Below are 22,185 nucleotides of genomic sequence, written 5' to 3'. Positions count from 1 at the left end.
CTATCGTGCCTTCTTTTCTGCTTAATTAATTTGTCCAGGCATGAAGCAGCGATATATTTACATTACATGTTTAGATGCATATGGAGATATACTGCTGTGGGGGTGAGTGTCCTTCCATGTTAAGTGATCTCTGGAGCCGAGTCCGTCTCCACCCTATTACAAATCACCAGATGAGCGTCTCTGAGCAACAACATAGTTTATACCGAGGTAGCGTAAAGGCACACAGTCGCAAACACATTTACAAACATACACAGCCATCCAGCACATGGCATGGGACTCCACATGTAAACATGTGCAAGCTCTCCCACGTAGACGCAGATATACAAATATACACCCTTCTAACCATGGAGAGACAAAAACCAGCTCAAATGGAGTGGAATGAAACTGCTGGATATGATGGGTTACAGCTGAGAGCTGACACGCTTCACATCTGCCATTGCAAAGAATTTCATTGGCTGTACAATACATATATGACATACAATCACATATGCTAAAACCGATAATCATAAGCTATGTATGAAATTGCATACTATGACTAAACTATTCTATATACTAATCTAGAAGATAATACATCCTTAGAAGTCATGATAAATTCAAATATTAAGCACTTTGTTGGCCTACGTAAAGAAAATTATGTTAAAAAATGCATGTGGCAGCCAAATTAGTCATGTAGGGATGGCACTACACTCTTCCCTGTCAATCAGAGTGACACACAGAGCGACATGGACGTCTGTGAGCTCATGTATACAGCAGCTGACAGTTGCTGCATTCCTCCCAATGTGTTCAGCTGCCCTGTGACATAACATGTGCATCAGTTTGAAAAATATGTGGTGGATGGCTTCAAATGTCTCAGCTTTCAGCCTCCCAGGTTGGTCCCAGGTTTCTATGTGTCTTTTTCAGTTTATTTGGATACAGTTTTGACACAGAGTGTTAGCTGTTATCTGCTACAAGCCTCTCCTTTTCTGTTCTGCAGTACATGAAGAGGCTAGTGCAAAAACTGTCTGCTGCACCACATATTGTTAGACAAATGAATTTTAGCATGCTACATTTTATTCAGACAGTTATGTACACAAAAGTAGTGTAGAATAATACACAAGTATGTGATTTGAGACACAGCAAGGGCCGGCTGGTATAAATGGGCTAACCCCTCCTTCTCCATAGGTTTAAAGCTACATCCATAGACCTAAAGCTAAAAACTCTACCAAAATAAAAAAAAGACCTTCATAATGAACTCACAGTGAACATCCTTTTGATATTCTTCACACTGTTTGACTTTATACAGTTACTTTGCAAGTAACTGTAGTGAGTAATGACTATGATATGTATGATATGAGTAATGACTCATAATCACACTATCTGGTATCATTCAGATGAGGATGAGTTTCATTTTAAGTCTGGTTTCCCTCAAGCATTCTTCCTCCTGCCATCTCAGGGAGCCACTGTTGCCTCTGGCTTGATCATTAGGTATCTGAATCTATGTCTATATAAGCTTTTTTTTGTGTAAAGCTGCTTTGTGATAATGTTCATTATTAAAAGAGCTGTGTAACTAAAACTGAACTGAAATTTGAATTGCAATGAATCGCCCCCTTACATTTAACATGCACTCGGGCTAATCTGCGTCGTTGTCACATTCAAAACATGTCATCAGCAGTGATTGAGCAGGCTCACTTCAAATACAATAGTGGGTATAATAAACATGAACGAGGTGCATTACTTTCTCAATAATGAATTTTTTTTCAGCATTTTCCCCCCTCAAATTGCAAATTGCAGTAGACACTAGAAGCACTAAGCACACATTTACCAATCAAAGTATAAATCATAGAAAGGGACAACTACAGAATGTTTTGCATTCATTGACAGAAGGTTTGCGTTCACTGGTTTGAATGGAAGAGTGCTCAAATGGCAAGTGCGGTTCTTCTGTTTACTGTGCTTGTTATTCAGAAGGGACATGGCATGGTTACGGATTTTAAACAATTGTTTAAAAAAAATAGGAAGCACAAATTGTGCAGCCTATCCTTCTTTCAAAGAGTGAGTATGTTCCTGTGTGTATGTATAGTGGTTTTAAGCTTATGCCTATACAATGAGAGTGCTATAAGGCTCAAACCTAATAATTTTATACTACAAGTTTATAACCACTAGTTACTAATGGGTAGTTTGTGTGATCTGATTATAATAGTGCTACATATTACACACATTTTTCTATGGTTATATGATACGAGTGTGAGATCTTTTTGTGTAATATGTTTTTGTCCCACATACTGGAGTGGCTGGTATCACAGTGGGTGGCAGGGCAGAATACAGCAAGCAAGTCAGAGGAATGCCTCAGGCGCCTGTTTGCCTAGAAAGCTCCAGCTATTTGTTCCTGTTTATGTCACACATTGTCTGCTTCCTGTTTACCACTGTACTATGGGAAGAAGAGCAATAGATTGTGGGGCAGGTCATCCTGTCATCACTGGAAGCAGTCATCATTGTCTCCGTGGCAACTACAAAAAAATAGTCGTTGTGGAGAAAAAAACAGTGCAAACACATCAGATCTGCCACTGCAGCTTCTATGATACTGAGAGAGAGTAAGTAAATTAATTGCTAATCCAGTGTGCTAGGTATACAAAACTCCCCACTGAACTTATTGTAAAAGTAAATTCTTTCATTTCTCAAGTTTAAAAACATGGCTGTTGTCTGAGGTATACTTAATAAAACTTATTATTGCAACTTCTAGGTATTCGTGTTAATCATTATAGGCATTTAGACAGCCAGGAGGATACAGAAAGACGTTTACATAGCTGTACAGAGGAAAAAAGAGAGTATGAGACACAGACTGGGAGTGCAGTGCAGACAGAAGGAGGGGGAGAAGTACGTCAGTAAGTGTGTGTTTTCCCCGGAGTTCATGTCTGGGATAAAAAAAAAAAAGTGTTTGTAAAGGGATTTAGGGCCAGAGTGGCAAAGGAACAGGAGCATAGTGAGTGTTTATAAAGCTCCTGAGTCCCTGGCTGTCAGTCAAGTCAGTTAAGAGGCTACACACACACACACACACACACACACATACATACACACATGTTTGTCTTAGTATTTTTATGAGGCCTTTCCACTGCCATAATTTTTTATGCAGCCAATTAATGCTATTCCTACACCTTAATCTAATCCTAACCTTAACCAAATAGAAACCTTTCAGCTCTGTTGTTTTGAAACCTTTCAAACTTGTTGTTACAAAACTGTTGTGGGGAATGCAATCCTCTTTAAGACACTAAACATCCTTATCAGCACACATCACTGAGTTCAGTATTCTTTAATCAAGAGTTAAATAGTGACATTTAAATGAAGGGTAACAAGGCGTGTTTCACTTCCCCTAGCTAAGTATAATGAAGCTAAGCCTGGGTAATGCTTATATTTGTTTCAGAAAATCTCTTTATGGTCTTCATTAATGGCCAGTGAATCAGCATCACAATGTAGATTTCAAGAATTTGTGATGCTCTCTGAAGGCATTTAGCTAGAGATGACGGAAGTATTTCAAGTACGAGTCACTTCAAAATGAAAATAACTTTCCCACCATGTTTCCCAAAGGCACAAAAAGCCATTAATATGACCATTGGTGCTAAATTTAGAACCCTAATCTAAAAAGAAAAATGCAAGGGCTTACCTTGTCCTCCATCCTGTTGAGTCTGGAGCCAATTGTATTCGTGCCTCTATCTCTAGCTCGCTCTGAAAAGAAAAAAAAATACAGAAATGCCAACAAAATAATGAACAAACAACAATGAAACATATAGGGTTTTACATGAAATCATCCAACCTTAATAATAACAACATTAAATAATCATAATCCTTGTGCTCATGAACGTGGTGGAGGTTTTGCCACCATTTATGATGTAGTGTTTATTATTACATAAAAACCAAAGTACCAATTTACATCTTTTTGTCTTCTTGGTTCTAAATATTACTGTTTTTTCTACTTCCAGAAATCAAAATGTATTTATCATTTTGGTACAATTTATAGGCCTCCCAAACCAAACACATCTGATCATTTTCCAAGAATGAATGAACTATAAGTTTAAAACAAGAATATCTCCATAATTATTTTTTTTCCAGATATTCCAAAAATATTGCATTGGTGTCCAAAAGCAAATTCATTCTGGAGTCTATTGGTGTTACTCAGAATATCGTAGGCCTGTCCAGTATAATCACCCTTTAAAAAAATTACTAATGTGCTGTTTCGCCAACTTTACCTGAACTTGTCTGGAACAAGGACATTTTTCCCAAACTTTGATCAAGCCTATGGAAGGCAGATACAGCAGATTAATAAATGTGTATTCATTGCTCTAATAATCCATAAATAATCCACTGTAGTACATGTTTTGATTTGGAGCATTTATTTCACAGAAGCTTGAATGAAGTTGAAAGCAGTATCCCACCTCCTCTGCAGCTCCTTGATGCGCATCATGAGGTTAACATGGCCTTGAGAGTACTGCTCGATCACATCTCTGACATCATATGGTTTACGTGCTTGCTGCAAACACACAAACATGGTCAGGGCTGTGTTTCTACTTGTCCTTCCTTATCTTATATGTTCAACATAAGGAAACCTTTGTACTACAAAAATAAACACCATTCAGGTACTAAAACTAAACACATAACCACATGAGAAAATGAGTAAATCACTGCATAATTATGAACGTTATATAAACCTTCATCACCTCACATTTATCCTGCTTTAGATCAAAGAGCACTAAGACCTCTTTGCTTTGAGTTTAGCTTTGAAGAAAAGCCACCCACATGTGCCGACGCCAAACGTTCATATTGATCAAGCACTCAAGCACTGATTCCTTGCTTTTGAACCTGATTAGACCTGCACAACGACACCCTGAGCTGTTTGACTTTATTTGATGACACCAAGGAACATGTGGAGAATGTGGGAAGTCACATGTTTGTTATGAGGCTTCAGCTGCCTAAGCAAGAAAAAATGCAAACATTCACACATCTCTGGTAAAAGAACTCCCAATTCAGACGGGAGTAAATCTGTTCAAAGAAGAGCAAACATAAGTCATGAGTTCAGACATTGAAACTGGCTGCCAATGTCTGACACACGGTCATGATTATGTGTTTGGTGTCACAAGAGTGTGTGAGAGGTGGAGAGGAGGAGGGGTGAGGGGATTTCAGAAACACGTAAGTGTGCTAAGCCAAAGGCAAATGAAAGGACATTGAGAGGGAAGGAGGACAAAGATAGAAAGTGCAACAGAAAATGACAGACCAGTGTCAATCAGTGCTATTGCAAGAAGGGGAAGAGTGTGGGTGTGGGATGAAGAACTGACGTCAACACAAATGTGCATAGCTGGATATAATATGTCCAGACAAACTAGAACCTGTATGACCTGAAAGTATTTTTGTTTGTTTGCCCTGCATTTGTGCCTACTGAACTCACTATGTTTAGTGAAAAACAAAGCAGTATGTTGGGCCACTCAGCAATTACTGCACAACAGTGTGAAACATTGCTTTCTTTAACTTTTGCTAAAACTGAAGCCAATCATGAATAACCTTAGCAGTTGTCTTTCCATATTCTACTATTCCTATACACTCACTGGCACAATACTCACTTTATACACTCACTTTATTAGGAACGGCTGTATTGAAAGATTGAAAAAGACCAGGCGATGTTTTTCTAATATTCAACTGTCCAGTTTTGGTGAGCCTGTGTCTACCATAGCCTCAGAGTTCTGTTTTTGGCTGACAGGACTGGAACCTGATGTGGTATTCTGCTGTTGTAGCCCATCTGCCTCAAGGTTTGATGTGTTGCACATACTGAGATGCTTTTCAGCATAGCAAGGTTGTAAAGAGTGGTTATTTGAATTATCACAGCCTTTCTGTCAGCTCAACCAATCTAGCCATTCTCCTCTGGCCTCTCCCATCAAAAAGGCGTTTCTGCCCACAGAACCACCACTCACTGCATGTCTTTCTTTTGTTTTTCGCATCACTCTTAAGGTCATTGTACCTGAAAATTCCAAGAGATCAGCAGTTTCTGATCTACTTAAACCAGCCTGCCTGGCACCAACAAACAAACAGTCACAGTCACTGAGATCACATTTTTTCCCCTATTCTGTTTGATGTGAATGTTAACTGACCTGTATGTGCATGGTTTTATGCCAGTGAGAAACTTCTGAATACACTTCAGTAGGTGAAGAGGAGATAAATTAATAATGCTATATGCCTCAAAGGCTTATAAATGATGATTGCTTAAGGCCACATTCACAAGCACTTTCTGTTATTAGTCAAAACCACATCACTGCCTCTCATTTCAGTGAGAACAATGTCCTGACAGACAGCTCGCACCAACATATGCCAAAGAATCAAAATCACACTCCATCATCCGTTACAAAAGTTTACCTTTTGATGCAATATGTGCTGATGTATACATGGGTCAACCAATAGGAGACGGTCTCAGCAAGACTTCAGTCATTCACATCAGTTTTGAGAAAGACGAGGCAAAAACTATACATTCACAGCTGTACTCTAAAAATCTATGTGTATAACAGTAACTGTAACAATAACTGTGTCTTTGTAAACGTGGCCTTATACTGATATCTGCTTTTCTAGGCATAATCAATAGTGCCTGCCTTGTAAGAATCTATTATTAGTTAACAGCCCCTAAGGCATATAGCAGTTGTATCTTTCCTCCAGGAAGTGCTGCCTTTCTGCCCTTATTCAAGCCAAAAACATCATATTGTGCATTAAACAATACAGGTAACTTCATTAGTTCCAATACTTCTTGTTGGTGTTTATTTTCAGCAGGTAGAAACAATACAAATGGAAAAAAGCAGTTTTCTGTTGCCAAATGTTCAGAACTGTACAGTGGATAAAGACCTTTTAGCATAGAGGCCAGCTCTTCTACAGGCACCGGGAGAGACATTAAACCCCAATTACACTGGAACTCCTCATGGAGACGCAATTACAGTTCGTAATTACTCACATTATAGTGATAAGCGATCTGACCTTAACACTGAAATCCCACAGCCAAGTGCTCAGTATGAGATATAATGTTACCTGCCTGCAGCATCACTACATGGGGATTTCTGATTTCAGTAAAGAATTTACTGGTAGTTTAAAAAAATCCAGTCAGTCTTACCTGGAACCTTTTTTTGGCCACAAAATAGCGCATTCTCTGGATCACTCTAATAGCCGCCCGGTGGGTTTCTCGCAACCTGTGTATAAATGGGTGATCATAAGGATGAGGAAGAGAAAGGGAGAAAGATACATTACAGTTAGACATATGAAAGTATGATTAAATTAGATTCTCAAAGCTTTAGTGTCTCTGAGTGCATAAAAAGGACAGAATGAACAAAAAACTCCCATTTCACTTATTCTCGTGCTTTGCAGGGTGTGTTTGAAACCGTGCCAGACTAATGCATGGTTTGGGTCCTTTACAACTTCCAGAAAAGGCGAGGAAGACAATAAGGCTGTAAAGTATCATGAAGATAATAGTTCCAAAGCACTGAATGCACTCTTGACACAAGCCATGCTACACCATTTGCAAAACAATCCTCTCTGGCTTGGGAAAGGCCCTCAGGTGCGGCTTGGGGGAGTCAATGCAGAGGCCTTTAATGCTGATGAGCCCAGGTAATGACACAGGCAGGGGTTGTGACCAGGACATGGACCAAACACAACCCCAATGCTGTCAGCCATGGAGGATTTTGAAAGGGTTGTGTGTGAATGGGAGTGTGGCTGGTGCAAGAATTGCAACCTGTAAATGACCTGCTTGTAGATACCCTGTATAAAGGGATAGATGACCCCCTTGTAAGGCCTGTATAAGAAGCCCTTTAATTAAATAATATTAAAAATTTGATCTTTATCTTGATAGGCCATGTATAAATGTGTCTGTGCTGCTCTACATGTATTTGTGGTCTGTATTTGTGTTGTTTTGCCACACCAATGCTTGCAGGTGCACCATATCAATTAGAAGAAACCTCCAAAGAAAGAAATTAGCATCAAGCAGGTTGCAGGTTGTAAGACTTCAGACATTTCCATAGCTGCCTGAGGGTGTTTGGTTCCTGAGCACAGGGAAATGGAGCATAACGTATGCATGGCTCCAGGCAACAGCGAATAAATAGCTTGTAGCCAGTTCAGGATGTGATCTAGCATCCTTTCTGGCAATTAGATATAGCTAATATTCCTAAAGTAGAATGCGAATTACACTTCCAATAAAGGCATGTAAAGGAAAAATACATATAGGCATTCTAAAATATAACAAAAAATGCTGAAAACTTAATTATTTCCCCATGCTTGTAGTTTTAACAGAAGAAAACCCTTGCTGATATGGATAGCTAAGTTTGAATAACAAGCTGGCCTTGAGTGGAGCGCAATTATTCCAAACACCACCCTTGGCCCATTTTTCACATTCCACTGTTGGACAAGACATGCATTACATAACTGTCTTTGGGTTATTGAGTCTTCATTCTGAGTTACAAAGATGCCGAACGACAGTGACTAACATGAAGACAATACAAAGCATGCCATCACTGTGGGATACAGCTCCGCCACTGACAGCCTTATGATGACCTTGCCGCCTTCAAAAGGGCCTCCACAGATGACAACCACAAGATCATTATGCTCTGGAATCAGACGCTTGTCATTCCAGTAGATTGGCAAATGGCGCTGAGAGAATTTATGTGCGTGGGAGAGTGAGAGAGAGTGAGAGAGTGAGAGAGATCGGGGGGAAGAAGAACATGGGAACCAGCCCATCTGTCTAGGGGACAGCACCACTTCCTTTCCCCATCCCTGGCTACCAGCATAGCAACGCTAGTCTCATGACCCCATCAGGGTCACCATCTGCCTTTGGTGCTGGCACAAAGCCTGGCTAATGGCAGACACTGGCAAGAAGCTACGCAAAAAAGAGGAGAAAGAGATCTCCTGGAACTGATAAAGCAAGTACGAGACAATCAGCAATGGCAGTCTCTCTTCCAGGGACTGATATCAGTAGCAGACAGATGTGAACAAACCAGAGCGTGTCTGGAATAGCAAAAGAGAAGTCAAAGTGGTAAACATCTGCAAGTATTAGCATATAAGAAGAGCTTATGACTCACCGAGACTCAACATGTTCAAGTAAAACCAAGTCAATTTTATTTATAGACTACTTTTTATGAGACATTGCCACAAAGTGTTACAGAAAACCGTGTCCAGAGGCTCTCATGAGCAAGCCAAATTAGCATGAGGGAAAAGCCATTAAGATTTGTTGTTAATAAAAAAAGTGCATCAAACCCAAGCTGTCACAAGCTCTCACCCAAAGTCATTTGCAAGTCACGACATGTGTGCTTGATCGCTTGATTGCGTGGATGCTAACGGATGTTGTGCTTGTGTCAGTGACAGTCACAACCACACCAAATAAAGATCAAAGAGGTGCAGCGTGGGACAGGAAACAGCCATGCCATTACTGCCATCAACACCCTGCACTGAAGACCATGCCCACCTGTATCACATGTACAGGGTGTGTTTAACATGACAAGCTGCCTGGTAAACACTGATCTCGGGTCAGCTAGGTTCTGCAGTGCGGAGAGAACAAACTCAAGAAAAACTGGGCTGTGAAATTGGCACTGAGTGAATTCCTGACTGGAGCTGTATTGAGGCAAACAATCACACCACTTCAGAGTGGCACCATTAACAAGGAAATGAGGGAAGTAAACAAGTTGTGGGGACAGAGAGGGATTTTCTGCATGGCTTGCTCAGACTGAGTGATAATGTCACACAACCTCCAGCATCTGCTGACTTTCAAAAGTCAGAGTTTGCTCACAGGAAGCAACAAAAAAATATAATATAATTATAATGTTTATTATTTTACTTTTCAGGTATTTTCTTTAAGTGGTATCCGTGTGACGTTTTCTCAGAGCTAATCAGACCGTTATCAGGACCAGATAAACAGGAAGGGAAGCAATTAGGTTCTGGAGTTCCTTGTTAGTCTTATCATCAAGATAGAGATAGAGACATTAAGCCTGCAGCAGCACTCAGTACATGCACACACACATCCACGGGGACTGAGCACACAAAAACTAACAAACGCACAGCTGTGCGGTTATAAAACGAACAGGGCGTAAGACGACACAGAGATGTGAATGAATGCTTTTCCGCAAACATGGGGAACAACAGAATGAATAGATGTCACTTTCTTTTATCTCTTCTCTCCACACACCAATAACCAACACAGTCCTGACTGTAAAGTGTTAATGACAAACAATTTGCATCATCGGCCTAAAATCTGAAATACACACTGCTGTGCTCAGCAAAAAAATCTGCATGAATTAGCCAGAATTGCGCAATAAAATTGTCCTGAAAATGCTTTGTGCCTCAGAATAGATATCACGTGACGAGGGTCTGTTACTACAGCACCCCCTTTCTAACATACACACACACACACACACACACACACATACACACGCCGCCCCTCCCCCGCCCTTAGCCGTGTCAGAGTGCACTCTTGTCCTCGTTGCTCTGAGTCAAAAGTTGAAGTGCTTTTGTGTGGCTGTGTTGCGCCGCAGGCTTTGGGAGTGCAGTGCTGGGGCACTAAAAGGCTGGAGGCTCTAAGAATAGCCCCCCTGCAGCAGGAGGGGAACAGCACAGCGATTAGCCGCAGTCTGGAGGGATATAGGGGGGGAGTTGGGGCTTCTGCTCAATAAAACATGCTAGCCCAAACATCGGCCCACTCGTCTGCTCTCAGCTCAAATGCCTCCATGACGTTTTTATAAGTGTCCAGCACAAGATAAGCACATGAGAGTCTAGGGCAGCCCGATAATCATTGACCAGATGCCGGATACTGGGCAATCACAGGTCGTGAGTTGGTCCAGCATGCTTAAGGACATCATATGGACACACACATAAACACACACACACACACGCACACACACAAACACACGCCCATCGAACCAGGGGTCCCCATGGCTTCAGTCAAGCAAAGATCTCTTTCATCCTGATTATCAAAGGGCCAGACTAGTACACCCAGTATTAAATATCCTTACTAAGGTTGAGACGGAGCGCCACAGCGCTGGATTACACCATGACTAAACGGAACCTGCTGCCTCCATGCTCACAAGCCTGCCGACAAACTGTCATTTGGCACATCTTCATATATGATTATAAATAACTACAGTGTCATTGCATGACAACATTAACAATGTTCAAGGCCCGAAATGCAAGTCATAACATGGTATTTATTTGTAATGTGTCATTTCTCTGGATACATTTTCCCAAACCTGTGTATAGGACATAATAAAAATGGCTGCATTTTGATTAAAAAAAAAAAAACCACAGGAAACAATAACTTTGTCTTAAGTGATGCTCCATACTACATCAATTGGACATAACACTAACAAGTAAAAAAAAAAGTCAGTTTTTAATCTTTACACTGTTTTTTTTGATAATCTAATCAGTTTTAGTATGTTAACAAAATGTCCTTAATTTTTTTTGTAAATTTTTAATTACTTTATATTGACTGTGCTGAGTTTATTCACTTTAATTCAGTTCTTTTCAATTTGAGAAATTAAATCTGATATCACACATCACCAGATCGCTCCAAAACAAAATGCTGCATTCAGTAATGGGAATTATGACTCTTTTCAGTGACTCGGTTGCTGTGTTTGACTAAAGCTCGTAAATTTGAATTTACCAAAGAAACCCAAAGAAAACGCCCCTCAACATGGAATTCCTGCTCATAAAGTCAGAAAGCTCTCCTCAACCCCAAGCATGTGACATCAGAGCAACACAGCCACACACACTGCGAACAGTAAATAATCCACCATTCTTCTATTTTTGAATGATTTTACAGTAGTATTTGTGTTGAATCAACATATAGACACATTAGTTGGTTAAATTTATAACAGTTTGCTCGAATATAAGTACATCATGAACATTATCATTTAGTTATCATTTATATCACTAATGTTAACTTTTTGCTAGTTCATCAGCTCTAGATGCTTAGACTGAGCAAAGAAAAGAAAAAATGTCATCGAGGGATCCATGTTTTTTTTTTTTTTTTTGCTTTGTAGCTGAAACACCCCAAGGTGGAAAATGATGTAATTCGAAGCTCCAACTTCCCACTTCAGAATTCAGTCACTCACCAATAAGACCCACTGTTTCGAATCCGAAACAGCTCTGCTAGTTTTTTTAATTTAATAATTAGTCTTGCATATGGATCTATAGATTCAAGAAAATTTTATTCTACTGTCTGATTAACAAAATATTATTACATTGTGTTTGGTATGAATGCTGTCTAAATAAATGTACTAATTTATTAATATTAATATTATTGTGCTTACTCTGTCTGCACTTAAAATCTGAAGAAGAAGGTTCCTGTCCATTTATCGTGATTACTTTTCACCTCCCCAATACACTACGCTACACATTATAACAAGCGGAAGTGCAGTCAGACCCTGCTGTTTTAGTCAAACACACATCTTAACATTCTCACCAGGACCGGCTCTAAATCAGGTTTTGATAAGATTCACTGGATTCTTTTCAATAATAGTTGTACGATATGTGATTAACAACATTATAAATAAAAACGATTGTAAATTTTCAGTGTTACAAATAAAATATTATAGTTTTTATACTGTTTTTACTGTTGAAGACCTTTATATAATTTTCTGTTAATTACATTTTACCACCATCACTGTTCATTATTGTTATTGGTCATAAAGCACACAAATAAATATTTTATTTACTGTCTGTTTCACTGAGAATGGAATTAATGTACTTTACATTTTCCCATCATTATTGTTTGCTACCAAATAAATAACAATAAGTACTGAACAGCCATTTAAAACAATATCATTACAGTATGAGGATCCAAAATCAACCAAAATCCTAGATTAATGTTGATTACAGCATTATTTCTGTATTACCGAATTTAAAGAGAATGTAGCTACAATGTTAATAGGGAATAATTAGCTTTAACCCTTACAACTGTTTGTAAAAGAACAATACAGGGTGTCCCAAAAGTCTCCATACATAGAGGAAATTTACACTTTTTAGCAAAACGTCTTCCAAAATTTTTCATATTTAGTTTATATTATATTTTTCAGATACCATTTAAGAATGCTTTTAATGAAAGAAGAACATATTGAAATCATTCTCATGGCTGGATCATTAAGCTGTCGCAAGGTTGTGATGGACTTTATCAGGAAACATGCCAAGCACATCACACACGACACTGCTGCCAAACTTATTAACAAATTCAAAAAGATGGGAAGTGTTGCGAACTTACTGAGAAGTGGACATCCACGAACATCCACTGACGAAGGCACAACCAACATGATGCTGGCATACACAGTCTCCTGTGTGTGGAGTCTATTGGGATATATATATGTATATAGTGTATTTTTTACAAGTCACTTTTCCAAACCAGAATGGTAAAACGCAGCAGAAAAGTGGTGTTAACTAAAGTGAACAGGAACTTCAACCATGTGCACTAATAATAAAGCTCTAAGTTAAGCAATATTTTACAGATTTGTCTGACAGCATACAAGAGAATTCTCTAGAATTACACGCAATAGTGGATCCTGCTATCTATCTCAATCTGTATCTGTCTCCTCTGTCTGCTCCCTCCTCCCTCTATCTCCCTCTCTCTGTTTCTCCTCGGTCTCTTGTTAGCCCTGACACACTGTAACGAAACGCAATTACTGTTAAAGAGGAAAGAAAGGGTGGCCGTGACGGCCCTGATAAAGAGACTTGTGCTGGCAAGCCGCGCTGAAGAGGCATTAGTGAGCCAACGATCCTGTCCTATTCATCACGCCTCACACACTCCTGTGCAGTTTTACACACAAACACACACAGGCACACACACAGCAGTCTAGACAGTGCAGCATATTATGTCCAGACAGTACCGTACATTAGGTCAGTTCTAATAAGGAACGCCAGGAAGGCCATTATTACTGCCATATTTCAAATATGACAACAAGTGTACCTTAGATTAAACAAAAAATCATATCTAAAATCTTGACTCTCCAAGGGGTCCACAGTGTATATTCAGAGGATCAACCCTTTTGTTATTAGTATTTTTTTAATGATCTGATGATGCTGGAGATCACTATTCACTACTATTGATATTCTATATATTGCTATTGTATTTATTACACGTCTACCACAAATTGACTGGTCAGTTGAATTGAGTAAGTTTTAAAATCCACCAATGTTTTTTTTTTATTTTTTATAAGAAGTTATTTCCTAAATCTTAATCTTAATCATTAAAAAAAATTAAAGACATCAAATCTGTGAAAGTAGCTGTATGACATGATATAAAATGTTTCAACTCTACATTTTTGGGTTCTGTAGGTGAAAAATGCTGCAATAAAATTCTCTAATAACTTGAATATATGAATATAAATAATGGTACATGCTTGACTAATGTGTGTATTTGAAAAGTTGTATTGTATTATACTAATAAAATTATTCCTTGCTGCAAATGGCTGAAATAGATGTTATAGCCAAACATTATGATACCATTAAATAATCCATGAACTGTACCAACACTAACACTAACTTTCATGTTGAAAATGTTAAAAAATTTTTTGAAACGCACAAGTCTCACCAGGCCCAGAGGTGATTGTTTCTTACGATAAGAGTGTTTCTAACAAAGCTGCCATTGCAGTCCTAGGCCAGGAGCCCAGTACGACTAGAGCTGCTTGTCAATCAGGCCATTGTTGGAGTGTGTAGAGCTGCAGACAATGGCTCTTTGTCTCAGGGCTAGAGTGGACGACCGGGCCCTGCTTCAGCCACAAGAAACCCTTCTCTGTTTGCTGAGAATAAATCAATCTTTTGAGCCTTTGGTAAACCACACACCCCACTGTCACAAGGCAAGAGGAGCCGATCTGAGCAGGAGCAGACGGCCACTCGTGCTTTCACTTGCTCACTCACTCAGTCATGCACCTGCTTCTGCTGCGGTTCCATCTCTTTTCACCTTGGCCATGCCATCAGCTACGAGCTTTCTTTGTCTAACCTATGGAGCATTGCAGAGGGAATGTCAGGTGAAGGCAAACATGCAGGGGTCTCAAAAACTTCAGCGTCTAAAACTGATGGTTTCATGAATGTATCGATTGTGCTATTATTTTCTGATCTTAAAATATGCATTGAGACTATATACTGATTATACTCCAAAGTGGTATGGGCTAAAAAAAATGCCTTTATATGTAAGTGTGCACACTTATGTGTACGAGTGCACACACACACACACACACACACAAACACACACAAGAGTCGCAGAGGCGTAGCTATGGCATTGTTCTCTCCCCACCCCCAGTGCAGGCAAGCTGCTTCAGCTGCAGACACGGGGACAAGGGCTTAGGGCCTCTCTGCCCTCTTAAGTTAACAGGCCAAGGTCAAAGGTCATCACAGGAGAAAGATTGTGAGCAACATGCTCGGAGAGTAGAGCAGAAGAGTGCACAAGGATATTGTGTAAGAATTATGTTTTTGCTTGCTCCTTTCAGCCATTTTGAGTGACCTGCTGCTCCGTAGCACACAAACAAATAAACATGCACTCACACCCACAGAGAGAGAGAGAAGGAGGAATAAAAGAAAGAAGGAGGAAGAGAGAGATAGAACAGGAGCAAAAGAAAAGGAGAGAGACAGCTGTTACCATTGCATCTCAGTGTGAGATGAGTGAAAGCTCATTAAACTTCAAAGATCAAACAGAAGCAGGCAGTGACAAGAGAGCTTTTGTGCAGGAGATGTAATATGTGTGCTTAAGAAGGAGAGGTGGAATCAAATCAAACATCTATCTGAGAGAAAAAAGTCCATACCTATATTTAGAGATAAATATTTATGTCAAAAAATTCCAAGGACAGATTCGGATAAGAAAATGCAATCTCGTGATAATGATTAAAATGTTATGCCATTAGTTTTTACATTGATATGAACTGTGTTGGCTTTGTCCTCACATCCGTAATTTTTGGTTGGAGGTCATGGGCAAGCTATCCGTGATCCTGATTCTCCATCTGCCCCACTGTAGCATTACGTAATGATATTTCTTCATTATCAGTACCCAGCCATCTAAAGTCCTTTATTTTAATTTCACCATTTTAGCACTCACCATTGCTAAAATTATTATATTAAGACTCAGCAGATCTAAACAATAAACCATTTGAGGATACATGGTCACTTTTTTTTAACAATATTTTACAATAAAATGAGAACTGATCCCTCTTTACATATTTTCTCTGTGTAAAAAGTATATACGTATAATTTGTTAATTATCCTCACCATGGTCACAACATGCATTTTTTTTTGTTAACACTGTTAACACTGTTGTTGTCATATTTGCTTCTATGTGCATTTCTATTATTAATTACACTTGCACTATTATAAATGATCTGTAAAGAAAGTTATGGTCCTTAAGAAGGGAAGCATGGTCAAAGAATATTGACCTGGGTTTAATAATAATAATAATAATAATAATAATAATTATTATTATTATTATTATTATTATTTTTATTATTATTATTACAAGAAGAAGAAGAAGAAGATGAATTTAAAAAGCATATGAACTTTGTCATATATCCAGAAATATTTCACAAATATTACCAAGATGAGGACTAGCCAAGAAAAAGGTTCCTAACGATAAAAATAACACAAAGCCAGCTGTTCCAACTGGTGTCTCCAATAGTCATGGTAATGATCACTGGACCATTAGTATGCAGGATTACTTTCCCTTTATATTTTTGCTGATTCATGCCCCTCTTGCTCTGGCACCACAGAGCAATTTCCTTCTTTCCAAGTCATTGAAAAGTTGCTTAGTCATTCAATCTTGACCAGGAGAAAAGTCACTGGCAGCTGGAAGGTTGTATGCTTTAATTTTCATGACCATGGAGTTAAAAGAAACATCTCCACTGCCCTCTAGTGGATCACACCTACCACCAGGGAAAACAACAATCAGTCATATGAGGCCACATTCTTCCAGTCCATTTGCATTGATTCAAGCGTCAGAGTCAGCAAGAGCGATAGCTCCTGACGTCACCTGCCACAAACGGACTGAGACGCTCTGTTTCATGAGGCTGTCCTTGATTCTCTAGGAGAAAGGCCATACACAGTCTCTGTGGAACACAAACAGCAAGCAGAGCATGCACTCGTATCGTTCCACATGCTACATGGCTAATGGGGCGCAGAAGTCCAGCTAATAGCCCACTCGCAGGCAATCCACACCCATGGGAACCGCATGGCTCCAGGCACCAGAAATCTGGCCCTTTTTCACAGGTTTAGCCCCCAAAGAAGTTCCAAAGAGGAGTGATGGTGCTCTCAGGGGGAATAAAGCTTGTTAGGTGTGAAAGCTATAATTGCTTTACAGATCTTTGCTAAGTTTCAGGAGATTAGCAGACTGCTGAGACTTAGATTGATGCTAACTACAGATAATCAGGTTTTAACTGATGATAAAGCTAACTACTGTGTACAGTCCTGATTTTGATATCACAGACATGTTGTAAAAGGATTCTTTTGTCATGATTTGAGATTGATGATCTCAGAGCACATAACTTGACACTGATGTCACTGATGGCCGATTTAGTGCCATTGCCACCAAAGACAGCCAACAACAAAGTTTTGGCAGTGTCAGAAATTTTTGATTAAAATCAAACGTAGTGTGGCCACTACTATGACTCTCATTTAAAAGTCACCGATAGTAGGATAGCATACAATGACAAATATAATAGTGGCAATGGTGAAATGTAAGCAAACTTGCTATCCTTACTATCTCTATTTATATCCTTATTGCCTCAAGCCCACTTTGAAGAATATTTCTGTTAATGTGGCCCATTTTCTGCATGAGCATAGATCAAGGTGATTTATGACATAAACAGAAAATATTATAACAGTTGGCAAAGTCTCACCAGCTCGGCCTGTGTTTTAGCAACTTGTAGCTGCTCAGACATAGCTGAATTTTTCAACACACATACTTGTATTGTATTTTTATTTATAGATTGACAGAAGTCATTCCATGGTTAAAATGAACTAGATAATAAAACCTGACTTTACAGCCTAGATATATAGATATAAATATTCGCTTGCTAGCCACTAAGACCAACTTCATTATTGACCTTAATTAGCTAGCTAGGTAGTTATGTAATACAGCACTCTGCAGTCATTTTCAGCACCAGAAGGGAGTGAAAAAGAAAAAAAAACAGAAGTCTAGAGAGCCAGCAAGCAAAAACAGCAAAAGAGTCCAATGTACAATTATAAGTAAAGTAATGTGGAGTTAGATTTTTTTCTTGCTGACAATGCAAGGCATTTTTTGTGCCGAATTGCCTTCTGTGTGTCTATTTTTCACCAATTTGTGTCTTTTTTCCACAGATTTTCTGCTTCGTTAGCAAGTTAGTCAGCCAGCTCTTTGCTAACGGTGTGCCATATTGTTGTGAAACTACAAATTACGATTACATATTGTTTGCAGACCTTGCTAGTAACTATCTAGTACTTGCTAGTAACTATCAGATACTTTCAAGTGCTACTTTCTTTATCTTTATAACTTGCTAAATTAACAATACTTTCTTCTAAGTGACAGCTCAGACAGTAACTACACTGTCGGCTGTCAGATTGACCTGCCACTATTTTAATTTTTTTTTTCAATTAGCTTAACTTTTTTTAACAAGCTGTGAAAAATACTGTTAACATGCTCAATGAAATTAGTTTTATTTCTTTTTAAATGTGTAATATTACAACAATGATTGCAGATAATTACATGCATATGCTCATGAGGCTTGAATACTTGTGGTGTGTTTCAAATTGCATACTAGCACACTAAGTAGTAATTCTGTACACCGGTGATGTCATTACTAACTAGATGCATTACTAAATATTCCCTGAATGTGGAACACTGTTTAGGTCTTCTGTATTATACCTAACACCACTCAATGTGCCAAACACAATTCTTATTTTCTAAGCAGCACTCAGGGATCATGTGTCATCAGTCATGTTCGCCCTATAGGGATTTTTTTTTCTCTGGGACATAGGCAATGTGGTGCTTATCAGATCTGTGTGCTGATACTCACTCTGACACATGAGAGACAGGCAGGAGAAGGATGTCCCTCTCTGCTTCCATTTCCAGGTCATCCGCAAAACTGTTGCTCCTCTGCAGTGGGGGACGTGGTTGCACCGCCAAAAACTCTGAGTTTTGCTTTACTACAAATGCACACACACTTACTTTCACCCACAGATTGGGGTTTTAAGGGAGATATTGTGGTCTGACATACAAGTCTCTGCAAATTCATGCAATGGAACCATGAAGCTCTGTGTATAGTACGTACATTACATCTTCCAATAAGAACTATGTTTTTTTTTTTTTTTGGAAAACTCTTTTGCATGTTTGCAGAGAGCAGCAGGCAAAATGCAAGTAAACTCTTATAAAATACTAATCCTATTTCTGTCATAAGTCACAAAAGTTCACAGTTTTCGGTCCAAAACAATAGCACACAAAAGGAGGAAAGTGTCATGACAAAGTATTTCCTCCCTCTCCCTGTACGAACTGTTATTTCAGTGCTATTTAGGTTGGAGTAAACAGGCCTAATAGCTAAGATCAGATTACCTGGAGGAGGGGAGAACTGGAAGGAGGTTATAGAGGTCCAGGAGTGCTGTCGTTCTACAAAGGGGAGGGAGTAATACACATTATATCTTCTGCTTCACCTAACCTCTTCACCACATCAGTCCACAGAATTTAACCCAGATGCAAATTTCAACAACTTCAAATCATGCGGCCAAATCATGCTGCCAAGTGAACAAAAATTATTCAAATAAAAAATGAGTGTGTTCAAGCAATGATAATGCAGCACACATAAGAGAAAGTCCCACACACACCCTGACAGGATTTTGTGGTAGGAGTGTGGTACTAACAGCAAAGACATGCAGCAGCAGACACTAACAGCAGCTCACCAAATCCTCTCCGAGCAACTGTTTTTACTGTGAGCAGAGAACAGAGGGAGAAAAGTGAGGCAGGTCATCGCCATTATAATTAAATGATTTGAGTGGCAAGTATAGTGAAAATTGGGAAGACAATAAAATCAGGAGCTTGAGCTGATTAGTGTAAAGATTGAGTGTCCATGAAGCTATTGATACTACCGGATGTTTCGGTACTGTACACAGTATCCTGACTTTGGTCTCGGCCATCATCAAACACTGAGTCAAAGGTGATTGTAGGGATTGTAGGAGTGCTTGGGCCATTGTCTTTCTCACTTGTCTTCATCTTTCTTCTCATTTTTACCTAAACAAGCAAAAGAAAATAATAAATGTAGGCAGTAGTACACGATATACAGAGACCTTCATAAGAATTCGCCTTCTCAAACCTTTCTAAAATTTGGAGTGTTACAATTACAGTGAATCATGGTGGTGGTAGCATCATGTTGAGAAGGTGCCCCCACTACCTCCACAATTTTTTCCCTAATTTGGTCTTGCCATTTCCCACCCACCAGCCAGCTCTTCCCTATCATATGACAGCTATCAAAAGGGGAGGGTGAGGACTAACATGTGCCTCCTCTGATACATGTTAAGTTGTCCAACCACATCTTTTGGAACTGCTGCTCATGCTGCATCATAGGGCAGCGTGACATACATGGAGGAAAGTGATATCCATAAACTGAATTATACTTATACTTATACTTCAATATAATAGTTCAAAATCTTTGTTGAATGGTAAAGCAAGCATTACATGAGACACTCTCTCTGTAAGTTAAGATATTATCTATTTTACACTGCATTGGAAAACAAGGCCCTGTTCTGCTCACTACTTATTGTGGATGTCCCAAAAACCCAGGCCAGGTTTTTTAAATTTATAAATACCATTTTAAAATTAATTAGATTATTAGATAATTAGATATTAGATTACTAGCAACTTAAACCATATTTATGAATATTATATGGGCACAAAAAACTCCTGATAGTAGGCATGTGGTAAAAAGGTGAAGGAAAAATTACCAGGACTAACACTACAAAATTTCCAAAGACCAATCAAAGACACTTTATTCTGTTTCTGTCAAGTTATAAGGTCCTGTACATCATCCTGATATGTTTAAATATGATTTGAAACATGATTTATGAAATTGGCTCAACAAAATAAAATACATTTTTGTATCTATTTTTACCATAAATTTTAAACTGCTCATTTTGACCTTAACAGAGGGAGTGTTAGGGGTAAAGCAAGAAGGTAAAAATAATCTTTCCTACGTACAGTTTTTTTAGCCTTAGGACTGGATGCTGTGTGACTCAACGGCACAGGCTTCCTTCGCACAAACATCTTATAGGTGGAAGAGTCAGGGTTTTCTATTGCAAAACATCTCCAGGATGTCTGAAACCGAGCAGAATAAAAGAAACGTAAAAAACAAAATCCACACGTGTTTAATCAAATGAAAACTTTAGACAAAGGTGTGTCAAACATCACTCAATCTGACCTGTATAAGACAAGCAGCAGCAGGAATTTGCCTGTTGAAGTGCTTCTGTCTCTGTTTCTGCTGGACTTTCAGGGCAAAGCCTGAACCCAGAATGCCCTGCAAAACATGCTCGTCTATATTATGTTAATTTGGTGTAGGAATAAGAAATATATAGCTGTGGATTCTGTGACTTACAGCAGGCAGGGCAAAGAAGGACATGGCAAAGACGGCAAAGCAGGAGCCAATGGTTTTCCCTATCCAAGTCTGTGGCACTTTATCCCCGTACCCAATAGTGGTCACTGTCACCTAAAGCATGAAAGGAAAAAAATGTATGAGCTGTGGATGGTTCTGGAAAAGATTTGATTACATAGCTTTGGACTACGAAGAATGCCTACCACTCCCCACCACAGAGCATCGGCATAGCTGGAAAATTCTGTGATTCCACTGCTGTCCACTGCATCTTTTTCTGCCAGGTACACAAAGTACGAGCAGAAGATCAGACCCAAGAATCCAATATAGAGAGTCGTGATCAGTTCCTGAGAAACATTCCATACAGAGAAATACTTTATAAGCTGTGTATTGTTATAAATTTATTTTATGACTCACTGGATATGTAATAATATGTGCAAAACGTAATGAAAATGATTCCCTTGCCTGGCGATGGATGAAAACCACCGATCCCAGCAGCCTCCAGGTTCCTCCCTGACGATCCACATGTAACATTCGTAGGATCTGCAAAAAGCGGATGCCTCTGGGCCAAAATATGCATTACAGCACACCATCAATATCAGCCAAGAGTAAAAAAAAAAAGCACTCAAAGAAGAGG

General features: G+C 39.1%; 1 protein-coding gene across 2 annotated transcripts in view; it reads right to left on the bottom strand.

The window, feature by feature from the left end:
• Nucleotides 1–22,185, bottom strand: part of kcnq1.1 (potassium voltage-gated channel, KQT-like subfamily, member 1.1) — a 38,431-nt gene that overhangs the window by 2,070 nt on the left and 14,176 nt on the right. The window contains exons 5-17 of one of the 2 annotated variants that reach the window (XM_026937670.3): nucleotides 22,014–22,110; nucleotides 21,755–21,895; nucleotides 21,555–21,665; nucleotides 21,381–21,476; nucleotides 21,161–21,277; nucleotides 20,056–20,197; nucleotides 19,870–19,896; nucleotides 19,526–19,579; nucleotides 18,993–19,122; nucleotides 7,109–7,184; nucleotides 4,404–4,498; nucleotides 4,218–4,264; nucleotides 3,635–3,696 (exon numbers count right to left, since the gene is read on the bottom strand). In XM_026937670.3, coding sequence (XP_026793471.3) covers nucleotides 3,635–3,696; nucleotides 4,218–4,264; nucleotides 4,404–4,498; nucleotides 7,109–7,184; nucleotides 18,993–19,122; nucleotides 19,526–19,579; nucleotides 19,870–19,896; nucleotides 20,056–20,197; nucleotides 21,161–21,277; nucleotides 21,381–21,476; nucleotides 21,555–21,665; nucleotides 21,755–21,895; nucleotides 22,014–22,110 — 1,195 coding nt within the window. The remainder of the gene's footprint in view (nucleotides 1–3,634; nucleotides 3,697–4,217; nucleotides 4,265–4,403; nucleotides 4,499–7,108; nucleotides 7,185–18,992; nucleotides 19,123–19,525; nucleotides 19,580–19,869; nucleotides 19,897–20,055; nucleotides 20,198–21,160; nucleotides 21,278–21,380; nucleotides 21,477–21,554; nucleotides 21,666–21,754; nucleotides 21,896–22,013; nucleotides 22,111–22,185) is intronic. The other variant, XM_026937671.3, reaches the window with a different exon arrangement.

Source organism: Pangasianodon hypophthalmus, chromosome 25 (genome assembly GCF_027358585.1).
Source record: "Pangasianodon hypophthalmus isolate fPanHyp1 chromosome 25, fPanHyp1.pri, whole genome shotgun sequence".
In the NCBI taxonomy this organism is placed as follows: domain Eukaryota; kingdom Metazoa; phylum Chordata; class Actinopteri; order Siluriformes; family Pangasiidae; genus Pangasianodon; species Pangasianodon hypophthalmus.
The sequence above is the reverse complement of the archived record's forward strand: the minus strand, read 5'-3'. Positions and strand labels throughout refer to the sequence as shown.